The sequence below is a fragment of the Pteropus alecto genome, unplaced genomic scaffold (genome assembly GCF_000325575.1).
Source record: "Pteropus alecto unplaced genomic scaffold, ASM32557v1 scaffold46, whole genome shotgun sequence".
NCBI classification, from domain to species: Eukaryota; Metazoa; Chordata; class Mammalia; order Chiroptera; family Pteropodidae; genus Pteropus; species Pteropus alecto.
The window spans coordinates 3,602,934-3,627,975 of NW_006439231.1; the positions used below are offsets into that span (position 1 = coordinate 3,602,934).

Consider the following 25,042-nt stretch of genomic DNA (forward strand, 5'->3'; position numbering starts at 1 on the left):
TTTCCTTTTGTAGGTAAAAATCAAAAATAAAATTTTATTTTGAAATAAGACAGAAAAAAGACTAGGACAGTTATAAAAGCAGAATATATACATATGGTAGTTAGCATATTGTCAAAATAATCAATCCCCCATCTCTCTCTTTCTTTCTGTCTCTCTCCCTGTCTCTCTATCTTTCTCTCTATCCCCCATCTTTTTCTCTCCATATCAAATTAAAAAGAAAGAATAATTATTTAAGATGTTACACTGAGATGTAGAATTAGCAATGTGAAAAAAAAAACACCTTATTAAATGACAAAATCAAGAAGCAAAATTTAAGTCTTAAGGATACTAAAAGACAGAATAATTTGTATCCTGACTTTGTCATCTCAGATCAAGCTGTCCCTTACCCTTAATATCTGTACTCCAGCGACATTAACGTCCTTTCTCACCCTTGTACCTACCACGCCTCCTTTCACACAAGGGCATTTCTACAGGTCATTCTTCTTCCCTATCCTCATTACCTCTCCCTTCTCTCTTATTCATATGTTAAATAAAAGCTAAAATTTCCTACTCAGGGTAGCTATTCCTTCTACAATAAATACGCTACTAAAATGTTTTTCCTTTATACAATTTTTTACTTTAAATTATATATTTATATAATCATTTGTTTATGTCTTTTCCTTTATAGAGTTAAAATTGTATAATGAATATACTTTGAAGTTCAGTCTATCTTCTGCTTAACACATTACTTGATTTAAAGGAACGTTCAAAAATGTTTTGTATGATAAGATAGATGAATGAATCACATACATATTTATTTTACATTGGGTACTTTTAGAGTATAAAAGAGAAGAATCTGACCTTGATTGAAGTTCTGAGATGGTTTTTCTAAGAAAGTTGCATTTGAACGTTTTTTATTGTTTTTTTTTTGAGAGATGTCAGATTTTAACTAATAAATTTGAAGAATATTCATATGGAAGTCATTAGTAGTACAAAGCAGTTGGTGCTTTGTAGTACCACAAAGAAATAATGCAGAGGCAGAGAGGCAAGGGGAGACGGGCTCTCAGGGATGACAGTTAGGTCAGTATAGTTAGTGCAGGGTGTTCAGGGCCTTTTGGATATTCACATTTGTCTTTCTTTTTCTTAAGTGAAGAGAATGCTCAATTCATTTAGAAAGAATATGGGGTGGAAAGTTCATAAGGAGAATGTAATCGTATTCAGTCTTTAGACCACATATATAACATATACCAGATATATAGCACAGCATGAAAAAATAACACTTTTTTCCTCTCTGTGGTATTCTCAAAGGAATTGACTGACAGTTACTATTTTGAAACACAAATACAGCATGTTTTGTAACATCTCAGTGATAGATGTATTTGTGCAACATAGTTTCAAAATAGGAACTATGTTAAGTTTATATGAAATCATTTCAGAGCAGATGCACACAAACACAAAAACTACTTCTGAAATTGTCTAGTACAGATTTATAAAATAATCACAAGGCTTCTACCGCAATCCATTTTCAGAACGAGTGATGTCATTTCTCAAGGTTAAAAAGATCGAATTTCAAATGCTATATGCACTTGCCACATACTCCAAAGGTAATTCTCCAAAAGAGCTTTGAGTCAAATCAATCAAAAGTATTTTTTCTGCTAGGTTCAGATATATATGTGACTCAATTGTCACAAAACTATTTGGATTTCTTAGACTCCTCTATACACTAGGGCTAGAGTCGAATCTGCAGTATCTTTATCCTCAAGTGCAGTGAAAGGTGGTCCATAGCCTGGTGTAATACAGATATGTTCTTTATTCAACTAACAGTATTTAAGATAGAGGATGCATAATCAAAATTATCATGGTCCTTCCCACCCAGAGAGATTGAGTGAACTAGCAACACCTGGGCTAAGATAAAGAAACCTTTCTTGCACTTGGCATTCACAGTTTGATTATCTGTCTTAATTAAAAGAGGCTACTTTAGATGGTTAGATATTTTATCCCTCTTTAGTTCACTTTCAGTTTATCTTTCATCTCTTACATTCTATCTCAAAAAACTCTATTGTCCTCTATTTGTTGCCTTCCCTGAATCTCTCCCAACTCCTGGAATCCTTACACCATGCCCTCTGCAATTCAAAGTTCATCATTAGTAAAATCTCTTATATCTTCAACCTTTTATCAATATTGCCTTCATATACTTCTTCAACAGAAACCTGACACACTGCCTTCCTAGCGGTTCTGTGAAGTTGAGACTGTGTCTTCTTTCACCGCCCTCATATCTTGAAACTTGCTTAATAAGGATAATAAATTTTCAAATATTAAGATTGGAAAAACAATTGAACCCAAGCCTATTTATGGATGTCCAGTTAGTTAAGTATAGAACAGAGAAAGAGTTGTCTGGAGAGAAGTCAATCAAAATTAAATAAAATTAAAAATATTTTTAAATGAAATCAAACTTAGCAAGTTACTAATAATATTCAAAGTGTCATATAGACAAATACAAAGCCATAGCCGTATATGCTATTTTGGTCTCTATGTTCTCATAGTATAGTATAAAGTAAATAAGTGAACTAATTTAGAGTTATCATAGCTTAAACCAAATTTCTCATTTAAGGCTCTTCTACATTGCTGGGCATAACCTAATTTTTCTATTTTCATACAAAATGGATAATTTTATTACTCAGGTATTTTTAGAAATACTTCTACAAAAGAACCAACAAGTTTAAAAAAATACCAAATCCCTCATGAGTCTTTTGAACCCATAAGGCATCCTATATCAAGACTTTTGCTTTTTTTTCTTACTCTCTAGGAAATTACCCACAGATATCCACATTGTTTGTTCTCTTGCATATTTCTATTGTTTGGGGGAAGGTTGTCTATTATTCGTAGATACACACATCACATAGAACATGTCTCTTCTATAATAGGTGCACAATTATATATTTATGAATTAACAAATAACGATAAATTCTCTGATGACTTAGCCAGATGGGTTTGTATTTGTCTATCAGTTTGTTTTTCTTAAAGTCATTATTATTTATAGCAGAAAGAATTAATTCATTTATGTTAAAATAAACTCCCAATGGAGACTCAATGTTTTATTTTATCAATGTTTATTGATTGGAGTATGCAGTCTTTGATCCACAATGATTTTCTTGAATAGCAGCTAATGTTTTTGAAATTTTACATTTTTACTTATAACAAAATAGGCACACATGTTAATGGAAAATATTTTTAAGTATAAAAATATACTTTTGTAAATCACATTTGACATTTATTTTTATAATAGTAGTTAAATAAATGACAAGGAGAGGCGGCAACTTAAAACAATAGCAACAAAAACAAACACAAAGCATCAACAAAAATACTAGAATATGTTAAATTGGCAAAAAAAATAAATAAATAAAACTAATGAAATAAAACACAAGTTGCACTGGCTTCACAGAAAATGAAATTCAAACTTTTAATTTATAGTACTTGCTAAAGGACAACCAGACAATGAAAAAGTTACTCTGAATATAATAAAATGTCAAATGTATTCTAAGTAGGTTTTGAAAATTTTTAAAACTTGTAAATTATCTACTTTAATTTAGAGACATTTTGATATGAGCACATTTGCAATTATTATATTCATATATATTCCTGGAGCAGGTGTGAGCATACAGTTTATGACTGACATTATAATATATTTCTAGTGTCATCAGAAGTAAATTTATAGAGAGGCTGTTGTGACAATCTTTTATTATTAAATAAATTTAGACAATTTATAGGATAAAAATATTAAAAGTAACACTTGTGTTTTGGTTACTGGAAATAATATTTCCTAATATAGGGTATCATAATAAACTAAAAAAGAAATGAAAACATCTTATGCATAAGGCAAGACAGATTTTTTGAAGGAAACTTAATGTTTATGTTTTATTTTCTTCCTAGCTTGGCTTGCTTCTGTCACTGTATACACTATATCCGATATCTTCTGGAAACCTTATTTGTTCACAAAGTTTCTGCAGGACATACACCTTTGAAAAATTTGATACAGGTGAGGTTTGATAAGTTTAGTAATTTTAATTATTATTGAGAAATTTTGCATTTGGGATCATCTGCAAAATAATTCCATCATGTTTATTTCCCTCGTCTATTTTTTTTGTTATTGTTGTTCAACTATCAGCATATATTAAACATTCTGTTGTGACATACCATTTCCTAGGTGACATATTTCTTTGGAGTTGCCTTCAACCAATAACTCTACATAGACAGATTTACCAAGATCTAATGTTACAAGGTATATATACTCAGGCACCTTTTATTTAGGAAATACTTAGCATTGAATTCAGATTCTTTAAGTGCCTTTTGAAAAAAAAAAAAATCTCATCCATGAGCCCTCCTATAAATATACATCTGTGTGATTAAAATAATGATACCACACACCCATATTAATGATAGTTGTCAGTGTATGACCGTATCTTTGCTCTTTGAAATGGCAAATGCAACAGTTATCAACCATCAAGAAAATAGAAAATTTTCTGAATTTAAATAACATGTCACAATTCAATTTTCCAATTCAAAGCAAAATTTATTTAAATTGTTTTCCCATTTAAAATTTATTTTCAATATCATGTCCTTATTAAAATTTTTCTATTTTTTGCAAATATCTATTTTTTAAAAATCTGAACAAGAAAGCCATTCTGTTGTTGTCATTATAATGAAATAGTGAACACTAGAACTCTGAGAAACCTCAGAAATCATTTAGACTACCTTCTCTTTTGACAGAAGGTGTTAAAATTTATCGTATAGTACAAGATCAGTATTATAGCCTAGGACTTCTAAAACCAGGCCATTGCCCTTTCTAATCAATCAAAATGAATTACTAACGATTAAATAATTAATTCTTTTATTCATTTATTTTTGGGAAATGATTATTAATATATCTTATCTAATAAATAGTTTATTATTTTATTACTTCATTCTTATTTCTTACTTGATAGACAAACCATTCTTAAAAAGTATTTCTAAAATATACTGTTATACATGCCATATATTTTTAATATTTATTTATATTAATAAGGGTTGAGCAAAGGAATGCATTTCTTGAATGATATTAAACAAGTAGTTTTAAAATGCTAATATATTGGGTGAAGAAGCATTGAATTTATCTAGCTTAGAAAATTTATGCTACATTTTGCATGTCGAACTATGTGTGTGTGGTTTACAATTATGTGATATATATTACCTAACTTTTATTTTGTGTTATTTGTAGGGCTGTGCCTTTTATTGGGGATTCACTTCTTGGATTGCCTACTACATTAATCACCCATGCTATACACCACCATGTATGTAGAATTTCTTCTTAACTAATCCCATATTAAGTTGCATGTATACCTACTAACATTAACTAGAAAAAAAGAAATGGTTAATACAGATGATGAACTTATCAAATAATTCTATATTTTAGTATTTTTGTATATTCCAACTTTTCTACTATGAGCAAGGTGACCTTAGGACGCTGTATTAAATTCCATTTTATCCATTACTCTTTATACGATTTGAGAATTTATGTAACCTATATTTTTGTTTATTTAGAGGTGAGAAGAATAATACTTGCTTCATATGTTTGTTTTTATATAAATATAAATATAAAATACTTAAAATATTGCCTATTACAAACCAGTACAAAAATAAAAAAAAATCATTAGTATTTTTCTTTTTAATGTTAAACATTAAAAAATCAGAGATATTATTGGATGCCATTATATGTTAAGCCATACTACTTAGGTGCTTTGAAAGTGCAAACAAGATTAAATCTGACTTCAAAGAGTTTAATAATACAAATTAAAAATAGATTCCATTTGTATTCTAAATATCATAGGTTTTTAAAAGTAAAGTATATATGGAAAGCAAAAATATTTACATATTTTTAGATTGCAAAAGTATCATCCAAAAAGGCCAATTACATATGACATATTACTTTTGATTAGAAGATAGTGATATCCAATAAACCTTGCCTGAATTCTGTGTATAGTGTGACAATCCAAAATATGAGTATTCACATAACATCTTTTCCCCCTTTCTAGCATTTGGAAACAGGCAAGTCACAATATCTGCTATAAATTTTCTGGTATGTATTATTTGTAATGTTTGCTATTCATGCTCTAATTGTGGTATTGTTAAAAAATCAAAACAGATTTTATTTGAGGATTTGCCATCCAGATAATATCTGTTTTTACATTGATAATATACATAACAATATTAATTGAAGTAAATCAAATAACTTCCCATAATCGAGTCATAGCTCTCTAAATCTTTTAACTAAAATTTTCTACTCAACTATGAAGAATGATCAGAATTATGTTAAATATAGTAAAATTAAAAAAATAAAATTTTTTCCAATTTTAAATTTATTTTCAATATCATGTGGTCTTTTCTATTTGGTCTTTATTTAGATGTTTTCATATTGATATCTGATTGTTTCATTCTTCTCCTCCTTATGATTTCATCTGCTACTACTTTTTTTGCAATTTGTTTATTATTATTTATTCCTGTGTAAGTATTTACACAGCTTCTATTTTATATAATACTCTTGATTTCTTCCCTTTTGTCAAATGTTGTATGGCTATGAACTCATGGCTCTAGAATAAAGGGTTTTTTTTTTGTTTGTTTTTTGTTTTAAGTTGTAGCTTTTAAAACATTATATCATAATATTTTTCTTAAAAAGTGAAAAAAGGCTACAAACGATATTCTACTAGTTTTCAATATACATTTTCTTCCAAAGACTTTTAAAAATTCTGCCTCCTTAAGATACTAATGCTTCTTTATGACACATGTCTTTATCAATTGATGCTATTTTATACATCTCCCATGGTGAAATTCATAATAACAATAATTAAAAATTAGGTAAATAGTAAAATTTTATTACAGCTGCTGTTTTGCAAAGGCCGAGAAGCCAAATTACACAAATACTGATAAATAGCAGCATAGACTATGTCCAGTACAGATGTATTAAGTAAATGCGACAAAATTTTAATTCCACATTTCTAAGTACATAATATTGTCTGTTACAATCATAAACTTAAATTAAGACAAAAAAAACTGTACTTTTAATTATAGATTGTATTGAGTATACGGGAAAACCTTATTTAACAGTAAAAATTTTGAATGTAATTGATTTCCAACACAAGTAGAAATTTGAAAATGAGACAGATGGACCAGTGTGACTCTTAAAATTGGAAATTGTGATCAATTAAAAACATCTGTTAACCCTGTAATTTCTTAATAATGATCAATGTAGATAAGACACAATTTTCATAAACAAAATATGATATTAAGGTATGTTTTAGGAATTGATTTTAATTCTAATACAAGATTATCATATCATTGTGAATGTAATTGTATAATGTAAAATTCAACTAGAAATGTCTAATTGCAAATGCTAGTTTTCTGCTAACAAAATGTTATGTTCACAAAATTTCCTGTTCTTCATTTATTGATTTATGTACTCTTAACATAAGAAAAAAAATGATTTCTTTCATTTAAAGTTGATTTTACTCAGCAATTACTGAAGGAAAAATAAATAAATAAAACAGAGGCTTAAGAGAATGGTAATGACAGAGCTATTCCAAGAGCTATGAAGGCGTGAGGTTTTCGTTCTAATCAGGGTGTGGGATGAAGAATGAGTCAAAGAGCTTCCCAGAGAACGTGCAAATACAGTAGGCCTCAAAGAATGCACTGGTTTGTTCTCCCATAATGAAAATACCTTTATTTAATTTTTCCATTAGAAAAATAATATATAGAAACGCCAAGAAATATTAAATAATGCAAAATTCCATTCTTAGAGGAAATCATAGTTAACAATTCAGTCAGCATCTTTCATGTACATATATATCTATCTACGTATATATAGTGTGGAAACCAAATTGTGTTGAAAGTCAGAAAGACTTTACATAAAAGAAGAGGTGATAAAATACTTCTCAGAATACAGTGTAAACACAGCAAAACTCAAAAGATTTTTTACAAGGTGTTATCACCTAACTTTCTAATACATTAGGTATGCATCATAAAGTGTCTTTTTTCTGCTTACAATATATTTTGTTTAGTGTATTAGGAAACTCAGAATAGCAATAGAAAGAAAACAGAGGGAACAGAAGAGAGAATTATAATTGTGTGTGTGTGTGTGTGTGTGTGTGTGTGTATAATTTCATATAAATGTGGACCATAAAATAAAACCAACTTTAGAAAACCTTGTTAAATGATAAAATATAGAGTATTAAATAACACAATTGCCCTTGTGTTTTCTTATCACTTCTAAGTGATAGGTGCATTCAAAAAACTTTGAGGAGGCAAAATTTGGCACAATTTTGTTGTACAAAGGGCATTTAATCTAACCACCAGACTCAATGGGTCCGAGTTTCTCTAACTTGAATGAAGTGATAACTAAATATTTCAAATTCAGATTTGAGTGTTTTGGTTAAACACATAAAATGCACTCAGCTGAGACTCTAACCAAAGCATTCTGGTTTCCCCTCCCTCCCCTTAATTTATGATTAGTACTTTGCTAGGTTTTAAACTAAAAAAAAGAAAGCTACACAAAAACCACCACTTCATGAAGCACCTCTGCCTTCCATTAAGGAACATAAAGTTGGAAGGAGTATCATTCCCATTTTCACAATTTTTGACTAATCTCAAAAAAAAAAAAAAAAGTTGGTTAACTTCTGTTGTTATGTAGAGCCAGATTATCACCTGGTAGGAAGAAGATATATTAGAACCGTGTTAAATATGATTATAGTTAATTTTTCATTACTAATGTGTGAATCATCCAATTGACTAATCATTAGCAATTAAAATTCTTCTGCTTCCTCTGTTTTCTTTCTATTGATATTCTGAGTTTCCTAATATACTAAACAATATATATGGTAAGCAAAAACACACACTTTACAATGCATACCTAATGTATTACAAGTTAGGTAATAGTGTGTTGTGGAAAATCTTTGAGTTTTGCCATGTTTATGCTATATTTATTCTGACAAGTATTTTATTACCTCTCCTTTTGTGTAAAGTCTTTCTGATTTTCAACACAACTTGGTTTTTTCAAATATGTTCTAGTATCACAAAGTTTATAAGGAAAAAAAAACAAAGTATAACCAAATATTGATAAAGACATTAGAATGTCTTTCCTTACAACTTTTAGATATAACTTTGCCTTTCTGCTATAAATATTGTGAAGACACACTATAATCCAGCCTCTTCATATTTCTATGACCCCTCTTCATCCTCTGACCCCAACTCTTCCAACAAAGCAACAAATAAAAATACCAAAATCATAATTGCAAAACAAAATATATTTTATAATTTTTAATATTTTATTATTTTGAAAAGATAATTTTGTTTCCCTTATCCACTTTTCCTCTCAACTTTATATTTACTCTCTAGAAGCAATTATGGTTTTTGCTAAACTATGTATATTGAAAATTTCACAAGAAAAATGATTTTTTTCTTGTCTTTCTTACTGTCTTCTCAATAATGTAGGAAATGGGAGGAAAAGACAATAATATATATTTGCAAAGGACTGAAAATAACTCTTCTCCCTGGTTTTAACTCTGTGTTTTCAGTCTCAACATTAGTTATCCAATCATTTAGATCAAGTTTTTTATTAAAATGCAAATATTCTTAGAGAAGTAATAAATTAAACTCTCATCAAGTAGTCACAACTTTTCTTGTAACATTTAGCTGAGAAGGACCTTGGGCATAGAACAGGTAAATGAAATTAAAATAACGATGAGATACCAATGTATATCTATCAGAATGCCAAATCCAGAACACTGACAACATCAAATGCTGGAGAGAATGTGGAGCAGTAGGAACTCTGGTTTATTGCTAGTGGAAATGCACAATGGAATAGCCAGTTTAAAAGAAGTTTGCCAATTTCTTGCAAAACTAAATACATTCTTATTATATGATGCAGTAATCACACTCCTTGATTTTTACCCAAAGAAGTTAAAAACATGTCTACACAAAACCCTGCACATGGATATTTATAGCAACCTTATTCATAACTGTTAAATCTTGGAAACAACCAAGATGCCCTTGTAGGTGAATGAGTAAATAATCTACATTTCAACTTGACAGTTGAATAATATTAAATGATAAAGAGAAATGAGCTATCAGTCCATGAAAACACATGGAAGAACCTTAAATGTATATTAATAAGTAAAATGGATCAACGTGAAAAAGGCTACATCCTGTATAATTCCAAATATATCACATTTTGGAAAAGGCAGAACTGTGGAGACAGTAAAAAATATCAGTGATCGCCAAGAGTTGGAGGGAGAAAGATGAACAGGAAGCACTCTGGTAGGGGATACTGATAATGGGAGAGGCTGTGCAGGTATGGTGGCAGGGAGTATGTTGGAAATCTCTCTACCTTTCCATCAATTTTGCTGTAAACTTTAAACTGATCTAAAAAATTAAGTCTTAATGAAAAAATGTATTTTTAAACCTTTAGTTAACATACTGAACATGTTTCTTCTGAAACACAATGCATGTTATCATTATTTTAATAGAAATGCATATAAATGAGTTTTATAATAAATGAGTAGAAATTAAGAATTAGAATAAGTTCTATAATTTTAGGAGCATAGTCATGAATCATAAGTTATAAGATTTCTGAATGCTGAGATAGTATAATATTGGCTTAAATGATCAACTAGTGTACCATTCCTTGTGAATATGTCTTATCCCTTAAGACCCAGAATAGCTGATACAGGTAAATCCTTCTGTAATCATGTCTTTGGCCAGGATTTTCCTTATTCTTGAAATATTGATTCAGGTAAAATAAATGAAACAAAAGTTATAATAACTATTATTATCATTATAAATAGAAAAAAAATAAAAATAACTGAAATGCAAAACAAACCAGATGACAAGTTTTAGAAATATTTTAGCTGATTATATAGTATTTAAAATAAATTAATAAAATGATTATCATATTGCTCAAATAATAAAATTATAAAATATTAGCTGTGTCAATAATTAATAATAATACATATAAAACTGTGAGAGGAACAGATATATAGAGGAATATAATAGATATTTCTCATTCCTATCAATATGTTATGAGATTATAGAATAAAGATTACTTGTTTTAGCTGTGAAAATCAAAAAAGACTTCACTAAGACAGAATGGCAGAGCCTGACTAGTTGATAGCTACAAATTCTATATTAGGGTGTTTGGATTTTGTTCTATGAAAACTTCATTTTCATTTATTTAAAGTAGAGTAAGCTTAATTTGATGAAGCTTGGAAGAAAGACAATTATATAAATTATATAAAAGTGGATATCTGCAATAGCCCTCCCTCTAACTCCTTATTTTGGTTATTGGTCATTGGCATCTTTGTCACAATAGCAACATACTATAGGCATAGTATCTAGTAATAAACAATAAACATCTTTAATGCAAAAATTTTATGTATTCTTATCCAATCATATCTTTTAATCTGTGTATACTGGGATTTAATGGAGGATATTTTCAGAAAAAAAGTTGTAGAACACAATGTGATATATGACACATCACCTCTAATATATTAACTAAAGTCTTTTGTGGACTATTAATTTGACATCCCCACACTCTATATTGTTAAATATTTAGTAGTACTGAAAAAATAAATGTAAATGTCAGAGATGGCATAGAGAATGCTGAAAAAAGTAAAAATATTTTTATTAACTTTCTAAATCAAAATTCAAGAAAACAGTGCTATTCACATGTAAACTTTATGATTCAATTATATTATCTGACAATTTCATATTTCATATTTATCCATATAATGATTACTCTGAAGAATACAGAATGGATTACTGAATCATAAACACCCTGTTATTATTATTCAAATAAATGCTAATGTGAAGCAACAAGTAGTCAAATTACTCAACAGATTATTTGAAAAAGCACGTGAACATTATTAATTTACTTTAAGCCACACCTATGTATCAAAATGTAAAGTCTATTTGAATTTTCATCATTTATCATTCTAAAGTTTATTCTCATTTAAAAACATACCTAGCAATTAAAAAATTTTTAATTGTGATAGAAAAAAAATAACATAAAATTTACCATCTTACTATTTTTATTCTACAGTTCGTAGTATTAAGGACATTCAAAGCCTAGTGGCTTTTTAAATCTAAACCATCTTGTTCTTGATAAATAAAGCAGTTTTGTAATTAAGTGGTTTGTAGTGTTCACAATGTGTGAGATAGAACTTTAGAGAAGTGAGATTTATGTAGAGTAGTTTTCTGGAGATTTTATTGATTACACTGTTAACAAAAATTATAATAATTTAATTGAGAAATTAATGACAGTACTTGATTTTATTTATCATTATAAAATACTTATGAGACAGGAATTAATATTTACATTTAGGTGAAAGAATGGAATTTCAAATATCTAAATTACTTAATTTCTAACAAAGAGAAAGTGAAAGATTCAGGATTAGAACACGAGTCCATCCAACCAAAAGAGGGAACTTTAACCATATCTGTATATAAATAATTTCTTCTACAATTATAGAAATATTGTTATATGTGAAGAAGTGCATTCAAAAATTGCTGAAATAAAAAGAATAAAATCAGATGTATTTTAAGAGATCAATAGCATTAAAGGTACTGAGTTAAAAGGGCACTGAATTTATGGGATATATTATGGTTAAAAATTGAACAACTCTAAACAAAGATTTTGGATAACATAACTTGTTATTAATAACACTGTCTTTATATGTCGAATGCATACTTTGTGTTAATTAGAATAATGTATATGTGGCAGACAAAGAAAAGGGTCTTATCTTCCAAAATTATATGTTGCAAATTGGGAGCATTAGCCTCAGGAGGTGTTGGTAAGGCTGGAGCTTCTTAGCGGGTCATAGCAGCCTATTAACAGGGACAACTAGTAGCGTATACATTAACAAGGGGTCAGGTGACAGACAAGCAGCAAGTGTCTTTGTGGGACAGTAATATTTAAAATTGATTTTCTAAATTGAGCTGAAACTGGCTAGGAATCAATCTACCAACCTTACAGTAGAGGGGTGCTTCTGTGTCAAAACATTTAGAATATGTAAATCTATGTAAACCTATGCCAAGTTTATTTTTAGCATCATGACTTACCTCTTTATGACATAAAAAGTTACCCACTATAACAAGTACAAAGCAGATAATCAGTACAACCTGTCTAATCAGTCAATTTGAACCCAGTTATAAAATGGGGTCAAGAATATCTTCAGAATTTCTAACTCAATGTGACTCATTATTCTGATTCTATATATGCCCACAAACAGCTTCTTTTATTGTTATAATATCAAATTTGCTCTCCTTACAATTATAGTAATAATATTTCTATTGAATCTTAGGGATTAATATATTACAGGGATATTTATATATCTACAGAATACATTTTTAAAGAGATACGGGTACATCATACTAAAAATATATAAAATGTTTTTCAGATCTGTGAAGCTGGAAATCATTTCATCAATGTAGTGTTGGCTCATCCCAATCACACAGGTAAGTCCCTTTTATTTTTGATTTTCTTTAGAGTAGATTATGTTATTATTTGTAAAAGTCTTAAAATCAACAATTTTTAAAAAGGGAAATAGCAATAATTGGAAACATTTAAGATAGTATGCACCAATCTATCTTTTAATACCTAAATTTTCCAAATATTTGAACAAAATCATATTTCCTAATAGTGGTTTTTCTAAAATGAAGTGTGCGTGTGCACATCCACACTCCTCCCACGCACTCTCCCCAAACAACAATCTTACTTAAAAATGTAAAAAATCAAACACATGATTGAGGCATAAAGCAGTATGAGATCCACTGAATATTCAGATTACTTAGATTTTACTTAGGTTAGGGCTCAAACTTGATCTAATTTGCATGATGGTTGATATAAGCAATGCTGGGAGAGCACTTGAAATTTGATAGTTAGCTAAAAATAGTTGAAAACATTTAGAGTTTATATCACTTAAAGGTATTTTGGTAATTCTTTCCATTCAGGTTCAATTATAGGCAAAAATTTAGAACTGTTTATTGTACACAATACATAATTTAATTGTACATTTCAAAAAGTAATAGTCAACACTTGGACTTCATGTTATTAACTCAGCTGAAAATATAAAGGCATATGTGTCTTTTCAAGTGTGTTTTAATGTCTACCTGAATTTCTTAACATTATATTTTTGCTTTGCAAATTTCTGGCAGGCTGGTGAGGTATATGAACCACTTTTCAGAAATATTTTTCTATATAATGAAATATATAGAATTACAAATGAAATTTATTACATTAGAATGTTTTCAAACATGAAAAATGCTTAATATAATAATGTTTCTTACTATAACATTAAATAATATTCTGATAACTACTTAACTTTTTGAGTATTAATGACCATAAGTTATATAATTATATATATGGATATTTAAAACTATATAATGCTAGATAGCCTGTCAGACATGAGCGACAGGGAAACAAAGGAATAGGGGTCCAGCTTAGATACCACCCAAAGAACACCCCAATGATAGCAGAATTCTGGGTATGCACATGCGCACTAGGCAAAGAGTTATATAGCAGCCAGATATCAATCAAAATGGCCTCACTTACCAATCACCTAGAAATGCCTTTGGAATCCCCCATCATGGCCCAAATATAAGGCAGACATTATCACTTCTGGGTCATTTTTTTGCCCTTCTGGGCCCTTTTTGTGTCTCCTTTGTGTTGGTTACTGCACGGGGACCATGTACCTCCTTGGGGCATGCTTGGTCTTTCTCTATGTGTCTCCTTGGGGCATTGTCATTCTAAAATATACTTTTAATAAATCTTTCAAAATCTCAATGACCTGCGATTCTTCACTGTTTCACTTGAGGAAGAACAGAAGGAAAACGCTAACTACACGTCTGCACCTTCATTATCTCTCATCCTTCCTATATTAGTATCCCCTCTTTTGGAAGCAATGCCTTCTGATATAAAAACCTCTGGCTTCATTACTTTCAAATTATTTCATTTCAGTTCTCCATATTCAATGCCCTAATGTATTGACTCTCAGACATTTTCGCAGGGTAGATTTTCATGTTTTGATCATGAACTCTAGATATCTACACACTCAAAACATTCTTTTTCTTTACATAAAATCATTATCTAACTATGAGTTCCTGTGTCAGCTCCAAATGGGTCTCTGCTGACCTTGGATTTTTATTTCCCCACTTACATATTAACTGAAGCTTTTATTAATATCTATCTCTTAGGTTTGCTTTAGGCATGAATTATGTATAGGTGGACCATTTAATATTGATTGTTAAACGGGATGTCACAAAATGTGTTCCCCAGAAGACGTGGTTTGATATAGAATAAGTTTAAAAGGGCCTTATTACAAAGTATGAATAAAAAGGGAAGGAAAGAGAATTGTGCTCAATAGGAGAATGAGCTTTGATGCTGTCTTAATGATGGTCTCAGTCAATTCTATAGACAGACCTGAGGCTAGGATAACCTTGTAGAGTTTTCCAAAGTTGGAGTAGTTATAGAAAAGGTAAACTGTATTTGGATCTCACTGGGAAGGGCGAATGACCTAGAATAAGGCAGCTATCTATAATCAAGGCCATCCTTTCAGAAGATCTGACCATTGAAAGCTTTCAGTTACCAGCACCTCCAGCAGTTATGGAAGAAATTCAGCATTCCTGATGGGGATTTTGGCGACGTATCACAGCATCCATCACAGTCTCCTCTTTTACTTCACAGATCTACTTCTTTGTATACTTCTTAAGAGCAACCCGACCAGGATATTAGTGGGCTTTTCTTTCCAGGGGAAATTTAAAAGAGACATGTTAGTGGGAAATTACACAGCCTTCACCACTGCATATGGTCTTGGTATAACTAATTTGCACCATTTTCCTCCTCCAGAAACTCCTAGATTCCTTTTACCTTCAACTGGCACATTTAACATCTCAGGGATTAGCTGTTAGCATAATGTAGACCCTCATCTTGAAGATCTGAGATTATGTCTCTATGTTCTTATCAGGACATAGATTTCCATGGGTCATCAGAATACCAAGAGGTGTGCAAGTATGACAGGCAAAATATACTCTCCTGATCCTACTGTATAACAGCAGATGTACCTCCTCTTTATGATTAAGGTTGATTACATTGCCAACGATAGTGCTTCTGTACTCGCAATACCAAGGTCTTCACGCTTTAAGATCCTTCTTTACAGATGAGGGATGTTCTTGTCATGGGTCACAGGAAGATCCCCATTCAACTATAAGATAAGGTTTATATTTGATTTAAAGGTATATCTTGTCTCTAAGTCAGCATCTTAGCTGTGCCTTCATCAGACCAGTCTCTCAATCCATCAGATTGGCAATTTCTTGATGATATTGGATTTCATATGAGAAGTTCCTATGGTTATGAACCCATTCTTGTACTTTCTCTTTGAAAGTGGATCCCTTGAACTAATAGGATGTTATGGAGGATACGTGTTAATTCATCAAATATTGTATTCACCTTCATATAATAGGACTGACTCAGGACCTAAAGGAAAGATAGGAAAAACCATTCCCAGAGTGTGTGTCATTTCTTGCACATATGAATTGCTACCCCCTTTCAGAATAGATGGGGTCCAATAAATTACCTAGTCCATCACTGTGAAGAATGGTGTCTTATTATGGTTTCACTGTTGGATACTTGGCAGCAGTAGTTGCTAGATCTACTCTGGTAAGTGGGAACCCAAGGTATGGAGCCCAAGCATAGCTTTCCCCCCTGCCACCATGCTCCACTCATGCATCCATTTACCAGCAACAGAGTAGTCCATTACAGATGTCGGCTGACATAAACTGGCTGAGTTATCTTTTCTACCTGTTGTTTATTGTTTCTTTCATCATACGTGCTCCCTGTTGGCTGTTAACATGTGATATAAAGATCTTCACACTTCATGTCCACACTTATATTCACAGACATTCTTGTCTTGTTTTTTTTCGTATGACAATGCATGCAATTCAGTGTATATCGTAGCCTTGAATACTCTTTCAACTCTAGAAATTCTGTCCATTGGGAGAATCTCAACTCTTCACTTTTTAAGATGACCCTTGAATGTGACTATAATGCAGCTGCTATGCATTTTCAGCTTACACTCATGTACCGGACAACTCATCCCTGAACCAAACAAGCTCAGTCTCATCCTCATTTTTTCAGCTTGTCTTACAGTATACCTAAAGTGGCCATATGTTTAAGTTGAAAGGAACACATTAGTTTGACAATGGTGGATAATATTGTGTCCAGAATACCTGCCGATGCAGCTTGCTTGTACTCTATTGTCCTAACGTTTCACTCTGAATATACCACATTCATCTTGCAATGAATTATTGCTGGTCTCACTCAACCTATGACTCAGCTTATGATGTATTCTTAGGACCATATGGGCCAACGGTGTCCCTGTTGTGGGATCTTAATCTTAACCAGGATTCAATAGCATTCCAGGACTATTTTTTCAAATAACTATAATTCTCCACTACGAATGGCATGACCTTGCTCCAGAATACCAGGGTTCAGCATTGTGATTATCTCATTGCTATAAGTCCCACACATTATCTTTTCCCACCATTAATAGATTTCATATAGAGAGTCTACCTGATTATAAAGCCCAAGTGCAGGATTGCTTGCACTAACACTTACTTGAGCCTGCTGCAATTTTCTGCCTTGAGCTCTACTAAACTACTGTTGCTTTTTGTGCTACATGGTGTATAGTTCAAAGCAGATTTCCCTGGTGAGTAATATAGTACCTTTCTAATAGAAGAGGCCTACAGGCATTTTGTTTCCTTCTTAATGGTGGGAGGTACAAATTGTAATATATTTTCTCTGCTTTTGAAGGGGATGACTCACAATTATTTGACCCCTAAACATCTTACTGATGATAGGCTTCTAAAACTTTGTGGTGTTAATTTGTCTCCCCCTGCATACCTCCTGGGAACCACACATGTCTTAATAAGGTCTCCAACATTCTAGTCACTTCTTACTCATCCAGCAAGAGTGGATTTTCAGTGAGATGTCTAACTCGTATGGGTCACCTTAAGCTATTTTATGACAGAAGGTGGGAATATTAATATCATCTTAGAAAAAGATTGAAAATGTATACTATTGTCCATTTTTTTAAAAGTAAACTATTCTGATCCCCTTTTCTACTAGAGATGGGGGAAAAAAAAACAACAACTAACCAACCAAACAAAACAACAACAACAAAAATATTTGTCAACTCAGTGGCATATCTATAAACACAAGACAAGGTTAATCTGCTTTAGCAAATACACCTTATCTGGTATTCAATTGCAAAAGTGGATAATGTTTGATTAATTTCACAGCACTCCACTATCATCCTCTAAAATACATATTGCTTTTACAGGCCTAGAATAAGTAATTAAATGGTTATATAATGGAGAATATCGCCCAAGTATACTTTATATCTTAAATATGGCACTAATCTCCTGCTGGCATACAACATTTTTTTTTTATATTTACATAAAAATGGGAGCAATTTCAGAGGCTTCCACTTGATTTTACTCACTGCAATAGCTCATGCCCCAAAGGCCAAAAAATCAGTGTGAGGGCCGTGCAAATTACAAAGTATGTGTGCTCCAAATATTCATTCAGTGTCTGGGGAAATGATCACTTTGATCTTGTGGACCCATTGTGCTAACAGCCCTGGAAATGGGGGGATATTCCATTTTCACTAGTGTACAGTTACCCAAACAAATGAACATAGATCATTTAGTGAAGTTATTTCAGTGATGTAATGTGAGAATCATTATTATGTATACTTGTTCTGATGTTGCAGGGTCTTTCTTCCTGAGGTCCTAGACTGTTTGTCTATTAGAGTTTAGTGTCTTACAACTGGTTCAAGTCCAAGAACTGGGAAAAGAATAGTGATTTTTATATTGAACTAGCTGTCTCAAGTCTTTTGGACTATTCTAAATTATTTTGTTTGTCTAAATACAGAAATAGCTTTGTCTAGTATCCATCTATCTAGCCTCCAGGAACATTGTGCTCTTTTAACTAGCCATAACTTTTTGTGGATCAAGCCTCTTCTGAATTTATCACTCATTCTGGAACTAGAACTGCTTTGACTTGGGAATGATGGGATCCTTTAAATCCTTTAAACTAGTCGTCTCAGTTCTAAGATGACATCATTTTCAGTCAGCCTGGAACTATAGCAAGCCAATGCTAATCTTAGTGATGGTTGTGCCTTTTCATTAACACATTCCTTATAGCTTTGGAAAATAGTGTATCATCAAGGTCCTTCCACAGAACATGAGAAAGATTATGGGGATATGGAGCATGGGAAAAAATTTTCCTCCCATGAAAAGGGAACTTTCCTTTTCAGCCTTATTTAGACTATCTACTCTAGAATCTCCACTATTCTAAGTCAAACACCTTCTTTCTCTGCCTGCCATGGGAATTATAACATTTCTTCCTCACTTACTGTGGGCTATTGCTTTGTTCATGCTTCCAGGTGCATGTTAGTGTGTTTGTACCATCTTAGCAGGGCATTAAATCCTATACCCCAGGATAATGCTCCGACAGCACAAACCTACCCTTATCCAATTTTATTTTTTTTGCCCCTCTTATCAAACTCCCTCAGAATCCAGTCACATGTGTATTCTAATAATTCGCTGGTTCATGCTGCCTGGGTCCTAAAACTCCATTGGGACACAATTCTTTTTTTTTCTTATGAGGCCCAGAATAACCTCAGGTAGGTTATAGTATGACACAATCCTTGCTATAGCATAGAAGTTAAAAGGGGAAATGAGGAAGACCTAGGGGGAATTTTCTTGCAATATAGTGGCCTCTGTATTACCTTTAAGCAAGGGGGTATGCAAACTTTTAATAGGGAGGAGTAAGCCCCTTCTATAGGCTCAAAGAGTTAACAAAAATCTATATATTCCAAGATTTTGTGGACAATGACCTTGGCTTAGAGGATCTACTTTGGATTAGCCTTATATATTCTTTGGAGCTTGACTACTCTTGCAAATATTTCCTGGGCCTGGTTGTCAGCTTTTTCTGTCTATTTCTCTCATTACAAAAGATTACAACCTCTTTGATTGCTACCAAAGAGATTCTCTAGTTTTCACAGTTGCCTTCAATGTCAATTATCAGTTTCAGTTTTAGATACCTTTGTCAAGAATGTTGATAGTAATCATCACTTAATTCCATTGGACCAAATTAAGCATTCCCCCCACCACTATAACATACCAGTTCACCACTGATAAACAGTTTTACACTTGCACAGCTACCTTGTACCGGCAGCTATCTGTTCTGCACCTATCATCAATAATGGGGTACTCATTGCAAGCTCTTCCGTAGGTCATTCATTTCTAAAATGTTATTCCAATGTCTGCTTTGGGGGCCACTCCTGGTGCCGATTACTGTAGGTTTAATATTCTGGGATGAAGATGATGAGATGGAGATTATCATTCCAGAGGTTTGTAAGGAAGTGATTTTATTTTATAAGTGGGAAGAAATAAATGTTTGGGCAGGAAATTGAAAGCAATATAGTACCAATATAGAGAGTCTCAGATGAATGTATGGAACATTATAAAGCTGGTACGAAATATCAATATTTTCTGAATTGAGACATCAATTTGCCAAATTGATCAAATACTGGATTAAGACTATACCAAAAAGTGAGCGTGACCTTGGGTGAGTATGCTCCTTTCAGCCAGGCAAGAGTCATAGGTGGTGCCAAGAGTTGAAGATTCTCTGTCAGCAATATTCTCTTCAGTCATGGAATAAACTCGTTATGCCTGAAGAATTTAAGTTATGCAACATTGCAATGTAAAAAGTCTTCAGACTTTTATTCAATAGAAGCTCTATTATAAATAGTAAGTATAGATTGAAAAAATATATCATGGGAATGTAAATATAAATTGGTAATACTTAAATTTACCTGTTACTACAATTAACAGCACCTATGTACACTTGAGACAATATCTATATAAATATGTTTTTGTCTGTGTCACAAGACACATTGGTTTTTTAATCTACACATTACATCTGGAAGAAATATGTATTTGTGGATCCCTGATCATCCACTATGTTCGGGGCTGGAACAGTCATAAAGTAGAGGGTTTAATCTACATTATCTGTATGCATCTTCCACCCTTGAAATTCAGTTACTATAACATTGATAGTTTCCTCAATTTTCTTTCTTTTATAGGCTGTATAGGCATTACATAAAGGTGTTTACATAAATATTACCAAGAAAATCTATAATATTAAATGGCAAACATATTTTTCCTTATCTTGAAATAAGCAGTACATGAAATCTGCCCAGAACCTAATATATTTTTTACTTTGATATTTCAACAATAGTCACAATTTTGAAAACAGTGACATTTCCTTATGACTTTAGAATTATAACTAGAAGAGATTAGTTTATATATTATCTAATTAAATCTTGCTATGGAGAATAAACAGTAATTTTATATTTTACATTTACTTTTACAAATGTCACAGCTCAAAGTTCAACTTGAAATCATTATAAATTTGTTATCTAAAATGTTTCTTGAAAAAGTTTGAAAGGCAAAAAGTAACTAACAAAAATCAAGTGACAATATGCTAAGTATAATGAGAGCTGTAAATAGCAATCCTGATTGCTGAATAGAAATAATTTATGTGGTATTTCTAAATATTAACTATACTGATATTTACTGATATCCCCTCATGAGAGATTTTCATACTTTTCTCCAGTAAGTTATATCCTTATAAAATTCCCTTCAAATTTTCACTAATTTAATAGAAAGGGAGGTTTGAGGTATTCAGTAATCTCAACCTAAATTATCTTTTTTGACACTAAAGGAGCATAGAAAGTGCAATTGTTAAAATACATATATTAATCTCAGCATGAAATACTGCTGCAACTATTATGATATGCAAAGTAATATTTATACATTTTTTTCATTTAAATTCTTAAAGAATTGATTATCATGGTGTATTCTGTAATTTTACAACAACTTAGCTATAGCCATGGTCAGAAAAGGACAGGCATTCTATTTGAGTCAAAAGGTCAAATATTTAAAAATGATTCTCTTCTAAATAACTTGTGAAATAGGTTTCTATAAATATATGATGACATTTCATGTGGTATATAGTTGATCTAGGAAGTTTAAAATTATATAATAAATATATGGTTAAATTTGCAATATGTAGCATCACTGACATTTTACTCTTTTCTAAAAGGAACAAATGCCTGTTTTCCAAGTCCAAATTATAATCCCTTCACATGGATGTTTTTCCTAGTTTCATGTCCTAACTACACCTATGAGGTATGCTATCTATATAGGTAAATAAAATAGCTCTATTTGATAATATACTAAATGCATGCATTTATATATTTATATGTATCATAGCTTAATAGATTATATATAAGTTTTAGCCATAGATAAAGCATAAAGAGAGATATAAATTATGATATAGACTTCAATTCAAGTTATAGGCATAGGAAATTGGAACATTTCAAACACATTTTTTCTTAGAAAAAAGAATACTTATGTATATATTTATATTTAAATAAAAATTTACAATTTTCATATAAAATATCTTGAGATGTTTTAGGATTTTATAGTTTACCATCATTTTTGAAACAATGTCTTCCATGTTCTCATGATACTGTTTTATAGGATTGTTTATAACTTTATCATATTTAACAATGAAATTATTATTTTAGGGAAATTTGTTTCCAGCTATAATTTGTCTACTGTGTTTTAAGCTTCCATTTATCCTTTTAATGGCACAGATTAACAAATTACAATATTACCCATAGATATTTGTTAATTTATGTTTTAATCTAACAGATTGGATCATGGATTAGTTTTACTGTCATGACACAAACACTGCCAGGTAAGACCCAGGTTTATGGATAATTGAAGTAAGCGTATCATTAGAAGTGATTCCTGAGAACAAGTTGCTATAGTACTAAAGCATGGTAAGTGCAAAAGGTTTTTACACTTTTATTTTTTTATTTTTTGGATTTTTAAGCAATTTTAAAATATAATGGAACATTATTTATCACGTACCTCTATGTAATCGTGGCCTAATCCAAGCTAGGAAATGTAGTTAAAAAGTAGTAGTGGTGATAATGAATTTCACTTAAAACTCTCTCTTGTGCATGTGCACAGACATGTGAATGTACTGTGTCTTCGAGTGTCCATGAATGTCTGTGAAGGGAAGGTTAGGAGCATGAGAGTATCATTTTGAATGCTGGGCATTTTAACACATGCAAGGAAATTAAATTACAATGAACTCCATGTGTTAAAAAGGATATTATGTCCATTACATCCATTCTTTCTTCCACTGTATGAAAAATTTGAATCATAATTAATGTGGTTTGTCATATGTATTTGTGTGCATGTGTATAAAGATATGTTAAATGCATATGAAAACTATTCCTGAAAATGCAAAGAGATAAAAAAAAAATCCTTGGGAGTATTTTGTGGCAACAGCATATAAAATATGTGATTTATTTTGATCTCTGCTATATACTTTCTATGTTTATTCAACCAACAAATATTGATTAAACATATGTTATTCTAGGCAGTGAATATGAGTGAAAATTTACAGAAAGCTATGTAACACTTGAGAAATATTTTAAGTTGTGTATGATAATTTTTTTTCTAATATAACTTGCTATATCCATCACAGAAACAAGAAAAAAAAAGATAATTATTTCTTTTTTCTTCTAGTTGGAATTTTTACACTTCTGATGAGTATCCAGATGTCTTTGTGGGCACAAAAGAAACATAAGATTTATCTGAAGAAATTTAATTCTTATATGCGTAGGAAATCAGCAATGATTCCATTCATATTGTAAGAAAAAAATAAATGATCTCATCTCTCTCTATATATATATATGTATATATATGTATATATACACACACACACACACACACACATTTAAATTCATAAAGAATATTTTTACTGAGTAAAAATAAAAAATAGTAGAATCTAGCTAAATTTGGAATAATAAACTGGAGGCAAATGAAAAGTAGAAAAAGTAGATATACTTAATGGAAAATAGCATCAGTATATTTGCAACAGATTAATCCTTAAATAAGACTTTCTTACTTTATTAAATCTTGTACACTATTCACTTAAGACAATTAAAATGTATGAATTCTAAAGTAAATATAGAATTCAATTTCTTGTGAAAATTCTACCTATATTAAAAATGAAATATTTGTAATTAGTCATGTAACTTATTCCTTTTTAATACAGATATTGTATGATATCAATCTGAAAGTATAACAATTAAAATATTTTCCAGGCATTATTTATTAAATCACTTGAAAATATATATATAATGTGTATTTATATTTATATATATCCTATTTATACGTAATATATATTGGAATATATACATTTTAAATGGATTATATGTGATGATGAAGAGAGAGTGCATTGGGGATTTTTGAGATTTAGAGTGAAAAGATTTTTTGCTTTAGTTTTACATTAAATTCCTACGTCCTCTCAAAGCCTGTGTGTGAGAGTGCGTATGTGAATACGTATGTATATTTTGATAAAGAAATGACTAAAATTACAAATTTCAAGTACACAGTTAAATATATAAAAGAAACTCTCACTTTCATCATTGTTAAATTGGGATTCTTTAGACTGGTTAATTTCTAAACACTTTCCAATTCTCAAATATGTAGATGTAGATGTAGATAGATATAGATATATGCATAAGAAAATATCTTCATTAAAGCTCTTAGATTATACACATACTTGACAAAATATCCTTGGTGAAGGTAGGTCTATATGCATTCTGTGGGTGTTTATTATTAATGTATGTAGTTAATTATTCAAGAAATAACAAAAACAGCCCTTTAAAAGCATTGTTATCATTCCCCCCAAAATAGTTTTAAAATATCTCAGGGGAAGAAAACAACTAACTTTAACTCCTTAATATCCATTCAGCAAAATAGCATGGAATCATGCAAAAATCTAAAGGAAGTACTAATACATTAAACCACATATACCTAATTTTATCAATCT

At 30.9% G+C, this 25,042-nt stretch overlaps 1 protein-coding gene across 1 annotated transcript in view; it reads left to right on the top strand.

Annotated features, from left to right (window-relative positions):
* The window catches only part of TECRL (trans-2,3-enoyl-CoA reductase like), a 92,009-nt gene extending 68,151 nt beyond the window's left edge, over positions 1–23,858 (top strand). Inside the window, exons 6-12 of the mRNA XM_006916525.1 lie at positions 3,910–4,015; positions 5,234–5,306; positions 6,048–6,091; positions 13,458–13,515; positions 22,229–22,314; positions 22,843–22,888; positions 23,731–23,858. Of these exons, the coding sequence (XP_006916587.1) occupies positions 3,910–4,015; positions 5,234–5,306; positions 6,048–6,091; positions 13,458–13,515; positions 22,229–22,314; positions 22,843–22,888; positions 23,731–23,858 (541 nt within the window). The remainder of the gene's footprint in view (positions 1–3,909; positions 4,016–5,233; positions 5,307–6,047; positions 6,092–13,457; positions 13,516–22,228; positions 22,315–22,842; positions 22,889–23,730) is intronic.
* Positions 23,859–25,042: the final 1,184 nt, after the last annotated feature.